This window comes from Drosophila simulans, chromosome 2R (assembly GCF_016746395.2).
Source record: "Drosophila simulans strain w501 chromosome 2R, Prin_Dsim_3.1, whole genome shotgun sequence".
NCBI classification, from domain to species: Eukaryota; Metazoa; Arthropoda; class Insecta; order Diptera; family Drosophilidae; genus Drosophila; species Drosophila simulans.
In genome coordinates this window covers 15,248,064-15,255,392 of record NC_052521.2, presented here as the reverse complement: position 1 = coordinate 15,255,392, position 7,329 = coordinate 15,248,064, and the positions used below count along the sequence as shown (strand labels likewise).

Genomic DNA, 7,329 nt, shown 5'->3' with positions numbered 1-7,329 from the left:
AGCTCAGTCACCTGAGTTTGCACGTGGCATCCCTGCATGATTTTATGGCTTTCGCACCTCGCTCACATATTTACTATACAAATTACACTTTTTATTGCATGTGATTTCAGTTGCTTCTTGGCGTTCTTTTTTTTGCCAGGCACGTGTCAGCAAAGGGTTCTCTGTTTCATTGTGAATTAATGCTTTATTTATATGATGTGTTGAGTTCGATATAGCGGAAATGCTCGTACAATCTTTAGTAGTGTGTTGGCCATGCATGTGCCACAAATTGGGGCTCAAATTATGTGCTTCATTTTCGAGTTTCGTTAACTTCTGTTTTTTTCGACTGTCTCTGTTCGCGGTAAATCGTACGTATTTCCATAACTATGCGCAAATTGCCGAGGAGCACGAGAGGGTAATTCTTTGATTAGAGCCCGCGTGTTGCATGTTGCGTGTGGAAATTATGCTAATTTCCATTGCTGTTGCACTCAGTAATGCCGAGTGTTTTATTCCGTTTGTTAAATATGTATGACATGCAAATGTGCCGCCAACTGACTTCAATTAACTTTGATCGATTTAACAAAATGGTTAGCATTTTCAGCTCAATTAATTTGTTTTGTTTTTCGCTTCTGATTTGCTGCAATTAAATGCGTTCCCATTCGGTTGTCAAATTTATATAATTATATTAAGGGACTCTGCATTAGCATAATGAGTTATTAAATTCGAGAGCATTAGGGATTCACTTGTATCCAAACTAATTACTATATATATATAAATGAACTATTTAAAAGCAAAACTTAAACTCAAAAAACTTACAAATATATATGTTTTTATCTAAAAATGACAAATATTTGTGCTGATTATATTTATTTTCGCCTCTGGCAAAATATACGGCTTTGACTTGGCTTTGCCAGAAGTTTTGCATAATTTCGCATGTATGCCAAAGTTTCAGTTGTTAGTTTATCTGCTGATGGCGTTAGTTAGAGAAATTGTTATATCCGCTTTTCCTCCATTTTGTGCACTCGTCCCCGCAAAACCACGCACCGCAGCGAAATGCATATGCAGATTCTAAAAATGAAATTAAAATAAATGGCAACGCAAGCGGCAAACGAAGAAAAACTATTTATTTATTTGTGTTTTTGGAAAATTGTGGCACGCTGCTTTATGTGTTGTCATTAGGCAAATAGTTTGCGGACTGACTGTGAAATACGAGTGTGCAGCAGCACTGCATGTTGCATGCTGCAAAGCGAAGTGCACACAATTATGGCCAAAATCGGGGAATGTGACGCCAGTGATTTATCAGCACAGAGATATCAATGTCGGGTTACAATGTGCTGGTTTGTGGTGTGGCCCAAAACAAACAAACAAACGAAAAAAATGGCAGCATAATTTAATTGGGCTGGTAGATTCAATGGGTTCATTAGACGGGTGTTGCCTACTTTTCGGCGCCTCTTTTGCTCTGCTGAAAATAATGCAAAACGTGAGTTGCTTTTCAGCCACCCAGTCTGGGTGCGTTTTTCCTTAGCCACCATTTCGCCCGCTCATTATTCTTGTTGCTTGGGAAATTGTGCTACCGTTATTATAATACTTTTATGCCATCGTTTACCCTCGCTGATGCGGCTGCTGCTGCCGCTTCTGTTGGTGTTGACTTAGTCAAGAGCAATTAACATGCAAATAAGGCCTATTAGTTACCCAAACGTCAGCCTGTCAGCTGTTGTGTCTCCCACAATGGCCACGCCCACCCGCAGCAACAACGCCACGCCCACTCGCACCTTTTAGCGCCGGCTCTTTAAGGACTCAGTGACAGGATGCTACTCTCTTTGTTGCCCTGGCGGGTCTCACTTTAATGACTTACTAATTTCAAGTTTGCCATCTTCTCAGTCTTCACGGGCAGTATCGTTAAAAATCTTAATTGGCAATTTAGCGGAGAACATCGTAATGTTCATCGTTGGATTAAGTGTTATGCTAGGGTTGCTGGCCGTGGAAAACTTTTGATTTCCAAAGGGTCAATCCTTTGTCTTTAATCTAATCACCTAGGGCCAACATTTTTATGAAGTTTCGCCCTGCATTCGGCAATTAATGTTAATTGATCGCTTAAATCCAAGCATTTCCATTAAAACTTTTCCCGATGCGCGGCCAAAGTTAAAGCGTAATGTAGAACCAACGTGATATTCGGATTCGGTAGTGGGCATCCGCCTTGATTTACATTCCAGGAGCCCGTGACTTGCCTCATCACCATCACACATTCGCCCCGTGTGCCGCACCCATGCATGTTGAATTAACATGAAAAAATATTGACCCACACACAGGCAAACACTAGCACGCATACAAACGCGGTGGGCAAAGGTCCTGCTGCAATTTATAGCTGCAGTGGCCAGGTCAGTGTGGGAAAATGTTTGAGCACACACACTTCCAGCGGCGTAAATGTTACTGGCAGCTCCGGCAAACCGATGAAATGGTGAGAGGGTACACCGCGAGAAAATGTGTTAGCTTAGCATAGGAAAGTCATCGTATGTCTGGGATATTTAAACACAGCAATCTAGTAAGATGAGTCAAATAAATCTATATATATAAGATTTTTGCTACCGCCACCCTCTTTTCGTTGCAGTGCACTTGATTCTGTCGGGGATTTACCCTTCGCAGGACACACAATGAAGGTGTGTGCTGACAACGAATGCTGTGGGTGATGATCCAGGTTGATTTATCTACTGGCGCTGAGGTTAAAAGTTTTGCGCATACCTCCATTGTTTAGGTCAGTTTCCCTTTGTGTGGCAGAAGCACAGAGTAGCACCTCCATCGTAGCCCCACCGCAGCACCTCTTCGGCACCACCGGGCTATAGGCTGACTGCCAGACAGGAGGTTATGCAAATGTCAGCCATGTGCAATTATTCAACCTTTGGCCGGCTGCTGGAGTCCTTTTGCCGGAGTGCCTTCTGTGATTTCTGCTCCACCAATAACGTTTATTTAATCCATGATTATTTTATTGGTTTAGCTGGGAAGCACAACTCAGAAAAGCAGACAGCTCATTACTGAAGCCCCATCGCTGGATCCTAACTAATTACGGAGCTTCCGAGCTCGTTATGCATGCGGGTTTCCTGGTGGAGTCATCTCCCTCCCATCCACACCAAGTGGCTGCTCAAGGCCACGTCCGGAGTATCGGCAATATTTTGCTGACGTCTCACTGAAATCCATCATTTTGCCCAGCCGTCTGCGACACGTGGTCTCCCCAGCTGGCTAATAAATCTTAATCAGTCCGGAGCCCAGTGGGTGGCTGCGGTCTCCGCTTAATTTGCGGAGCTCCCGCTTCCCATTGGAGGCCATGGCTTATCAACTTATCAACCCGGCCCGCATTGATTGGCTCGCCAATCGAGCATAATCGCAAAAGCTTTTCAATGCTGATAAGTTTATTTATTTGCTGGCCTAAAGCTTAGTCCACTGACCATATCCCCTAACAGTTGAGGTGTGCTTTTCGTGGCTTTTTAAGTCTAGAAGAGGTTTCCAATCTCGTTCATCAGGTGATCGAACCAATTGCCCTCGGTGGTGCTTCTGTCGGTTGTAGTGCTCCAACTGGCAGTGGTGTTGTTCCACCAAGGAGTTGTCGTGGTGTTCACGGGTCCCTGGGTTGAGTTGCCGATCCATGGACCTTCAGTGGAGTTGAAGTTGGGGCCAAGAGTGGTGCTGTTCCAGATCGGTGGAGTCTGAGTGGTGTTTGTCCACCATGGACCTTCAGTGGAGTTGTTTCCCCACCAAGGACCTTGAGTAGAGTTATTTCCCCACCATGGGCCTTGAGTAGAGTTATTGCCCCACCATGGACCTTCTGTTGAATTGTTTCCCCACCATGGACCTTCGGTTGAGTTGTTTCCCCACCATGGACCTTGAGTAGTAGTGTTTCCCCACCATGGACCTTGAGTAGTGGTGTTTCCCCACCATGGACCTTGAGTAGAGTTATTGCCCCACCATGGACCTTCGGTAGAATTGTTTCCCCACCATGGACCTTGAGTAGTGGTGTTTCCCCACCATGGGCCTTGAGTAGAGTTATTGCCCCACCATGGACCTTCCGTTGAGTTGTTTCCCCACCATGGACCTTCCGTTGAGTTGTTTCCCCACCATGGACCTTGAGTAGTGCTGTTTCCCCACCATGGACCTTGAGTAGTAGTGTTTCCCCACCATGGACCTTGAGTAGTGGTGTTTCCCCACCATGGACCTTGAGTAGAGTTATTGCCCCACCATGGACCTTCCGTAGAGTTGTTTCCCCACCATGGACCTTCCGTTGAGTTGTTTCCCCACCATGGACCTTGAGTAGTGCTGTTTCCCCACCATGGACCTTGAGTAGTAGTGTTTCCCCACCATGGACCTTGAGTAGTGGTGTTTCCCCACCATGGACCTTGAGTAGAGTTATTGCCCCACCATGGACCTTCCGTAGAGTTGTTTCCCCACCATGGACCTTCCGTTGAATTGTTTCCCCACCATGGACCTTGAGTGGTAGTGTTTCCCCACCATGGACCTTGAGTGGTAGTGTTTCCCCACCATGGACCTTGAGTAGTTGTGTTTCCCCACCATGGACCTTGAGTCGTAGTGTTTCCCCACCATGGACCTTCAGTAGTGGTGTTTCCCCACCATGGACCTTGAGTAGTTGTGTTTCCCCACCATGGGCCTTGAGTGGTAGTGTTTCCCCACCATGGACCTTGAGTAGTAGTGTTTCCCCACCATGGACCTTCAGTAGTGGAGTTTTGAGGCGGTGGTGGCAAAGTGCTGTTCTGGGGCGGTAGTGGTTGTGGCTGACTCTGGGCGATGCAATTGGCCAGAGCGATGGAAGCTGCATTCAGCTTGATCACTGCCTTTTCCACTTCACGGAAAATGCAGGCGCTGTAACGGCGACGATCGTAGCGGTAAGGACGCACCGAGCTGAAGAGATTCAGAACCTGTTCGGAAAAATAGACTTAGTCACACTGTTAGAGTTATTATATCGAAGATAAAAACTCACGGTATCCACGTAGCATTGCCGGTTGTCATGATGTGATTCGCGAAGGGCGCAGGTAACCAACTCCCTTTCGAAAGTGCGTTTCGTGTAGAAGGCATCCTGGCGTTCCAAATATCTCTCAATATCCTTAGATTCCACTTTGCCGCAGCGACGAATCTTGTAGCCAGCCTTCAACAGGATCTCTATGTTTTCCACGGTGTATAGGGCAGTGCACTCTTCAAATTCGATGAGCTCTTCGGCCAGCGGCTCCTGGAGCTTTCCAGTCACGGCATCGTAGAACAGGGACTGCCAGGTAAGCTCCTTGGAGCTGCTGGTTGCTTCAGCCGCCGCGAACGCCTGGGGAATTCATTTGAGGATTATATAAGCCCACACCCTGGGGTGCCGTCTCCACCTCTCAGTGGGTTTGGCATTCTCACCTGAGCACCGACGAGCAGCAGACAAACTGCTAAAATTTTGCAGGGAACCTCCATCATGGCGGTTCAATTCGTTTCTGAGGTGGCTTCGCTGGCAGGTGACCAATTTAAAGCGGCGCGCATTTGATTTTTAATATTTTGTTTTTATTCTCCATTTTTAAATTGCATTTATCTATAATTGTTTAGGGGCCCACCGCAATCAGCTAAATGGTCGGACGGGCAGGTGATAAGTCTTAAGCATTCTAATTGATGATAACAATGAGTGGGCAAAGTGCCATCATCATGATAAAGGCCTACGAATACGGAACTGGGTGTGAAGTAGCAGAAAGTCTTTCAATTGGGTGAGTAACCGTTTTAGGGGTTCGGGAAACTCCACCGATTTATGTTCTCAGAGGGCTTGAAGGCTTGATAGGCTATTAAAAACAAGGGAAACTTTTTGGCGAAAGTTCTAAGGAAAAAACCGAATCGAACTGATAATGTAAAGTAATAAAATAAGTACCCAGTCTTAATCGATAAAAATAAATCCCCCTATATTGATTGTTAGAGATTCAGATTTGATTTCTGAGTAAGCCCAATGATTGATCTCTGTGAAGTTAAGCAGTTTATTAACTATTCATCTCTGAACTTAGTTGGTCAAAGGCAGATCTTCGAACATCAGCTGTGGCTTCGCAGATACTTGCTCCTTGGGTATCTGGGTGGGCTTCACCTGCTGCTGCTCCCTCAGCTGCTGATCCATCTTTTGGGGCACCTCACGCTGGGCTGGAATCTTGTCCAGGCACGAATTGAAGTCATTGGCCGCCTGGATGGCCTGAACCTTGGCCTCGCTAACAGCGGAGCTAATGCAGTTGGATTTCTCGGCATTCACCTGAGTGGCATTGGAAACGAACTGGGACTGAGCTCGGTAGGCCTGCGAGTTGGAGGTGTCCAGCAGCTGGAGGTTCTTGTCGAACTGGTGGAAAATGGAGGTCAGCCATGCTGATTAATTTGTAAATAACGTCAACACACTCACAGTGGACACAGTGCAGTTCAGGAAAACAGCCGAATCGGTCTCGTTGCGGCAGAGCTGCAGGTTCTGTTCCAGGGTCAACAACTGGAGACGGATCTGGTTGATGGTGGAGTTGCTGGTCTGGGTGTAGGCCACATTGGTGCGATTGGCTGCCTCCTCGCAAGCATTGGTGGCATTGGCCAACTTATCGCCGTTCTTCTGGGTGGTGTTCAGGTAGATGTTGGCACAAGTCTGGGCAGCAGGAGTCAGACCTCGACCCTCAGCCTCACCCAGGACCATGCGGAATAGGACCTGCTCCAGACCAATATCCTCTCCAAAACGCGGCACGGCACTGACCTGAGATCGGGAGAAAATAGGGTTTAATGTTTCATAGCAATTTCTTAAATGTTACACTTGGAATCTATACGTATGAAATCTGCCCTTAAATTATATTATTTGTTAGTATACACTTTTAAGTTGATAAGAGCTGACACACGCCAGTAAAATTGTTTTGATTCGCCCAATCGTTGAATTAAAAAAGTTGTAAAGATAGTCCCCAACAATAAATAAACTTATCAAATACTGCGTGCGTTTGTACTCACGTACGAGTTAACTTTTTATTCTATACGACTTAAGCCATAGATTGGTACTACAACTTACGCTGAAAATGGTCACGGCCAACAGGATAACTCGTGTGAAAAGCTGCATGTTTATAACTTCAATAACTTTCAATCTAGTGATTCTGGAGAAGTGCTGCGCCTTTTATACCTCAGCTTCCCAGTTAAGAGATCCATCAGGGTCCAAAATTAGACTCTAATTGGCAATGCACTATGATTAGATAAATTCTAGCACGTAGACAAGAGCAATCTTCATTTAATTGGCTCCTTGCTGGGCTAAGAGTCATATCCAATGAGGCTAAGATAAAAGGTTAAATAACACTTCAATCAGGGACCGTGTCGTCTGATAAGCCT

General features: G+C 45.9%; 2 protein-coding genes across 28 annotated transcripts; both read right to left on the bottom strand.

Annotated features, from left to right (window-relative positions):
• Positions 1 to 3,365: 3,365 nt before the first annotated feature.
• Positions 3,366 to 5,494, bottom strand: LOC6735031 (pentatricopeptide repeat-containing protein At1g10270). Of its 27 annotated transcripts, none has more exons than XM_044922508.1 (5): positions 5,377 to 5,494; positions 4,964 to 5,296; positions 4,484 to 4,901; positions 3,794 to 4,453; positions 3,366 to 3,763 (listed from the first exon to the last, which is right to left on the bottom strand). In XM_044922508.1, the coding sequence occupies exons 1-5, from the start codon at positions 5,431 to 5,433 to the stop codon at positions 3,465 to 3,467; spliced, it is 1,767 nt and encodes a 588-aa protein (XP_044778443.1). In that variant the 5' UTR covers positions 5,434 to 5,494; the 3' UTR covers positions 3,366 to 3,464. The 27 variants fall into 27 exon arrangements, with proteins under 27 accessions (XP_044778443.1, XP_044778454.1, XP_044778447.1 ...); XM_044922519.1 differs by having other exon boundaries at positions 3,366 to 3,696; positions 3,907 to 4,453; XM_044922512.1 differs by having other exon boundaries at positions 3,366 to 3,853; positions 3,944 to 4,453.
• Positions 5,495 to 5,955: 461 nt separating this feature from the next.
• LOC6735030 lies at positions 5,956 to 7,127 on the bottom strand. The gene is made up of 3 exons (XM_002081975.4): positions 7,019 to 7,127; positions 6,383 to 6,715; positions 5,956 to 6,322 (listed from the first exon to the last, which is right to left on the bottom strand). The coding sequence occupies exons 1-3, from the start codon at positions 7,064 to 7,066 to the stop codon at positions 5,999 to 6,001; spliced, it is 705 nt and encodes a 234-aa protein (XP_002082011.1). The 5' UTR covers positions 7,067 to 7,127; the 3' UTR covers positions 5,956 to 5,998.
• Between the last annotated feature and the right edge of the window lie 202 nt (positions 7,128 to 7,329).

Bases quoted from the DNA above. Each gene is read 5' to 3' on its own strand.
- LOC6735030 (XM_002081975.4), bottom strand. From the start codon at position 7,066: ATGCAGCTTTTCACACGAGTTATCCTGTTGGCCGTGACCATTTTCAGC. The intron at 6,716-7,018 runs GTAAGTTGTAGT...TCCCGATCTCAG, and splicing joins TGGCCGTGACCATTTTCAGC to GTCAGTGCCGTGCCGCGTTT. The intron at 6,323-6,382 runs GTGAGTGTGTTG...ATTTTCCACCAG, and splicing joins TGAACTGCACTGTGTCCACT to TTCGACAAGAACCTCCAGCT.
- LOC6735031 (XM_016168382.3), bottom strand. From the start codon at position 5,433: ATGATGGAGGTTCCCTGCAAAATTTTAGCAGTTTGTCTGCTGCTCGTC. The intron at 5,297-5,376 runs GTGAGAATGCCA...TGAATTCCCCAG, and splicing joins TGCTGCTCGTCGGTGCTCAG to GCGTTCGCGGCGGCTGAAGC. The intron at 4,902-4,963 runs GTGAGTTTTTAT...TTTTCCGAACAG, and splicing joins GGCAATGCTACGTGGATACC to GTTCTGAATCTCTTCAGCTC.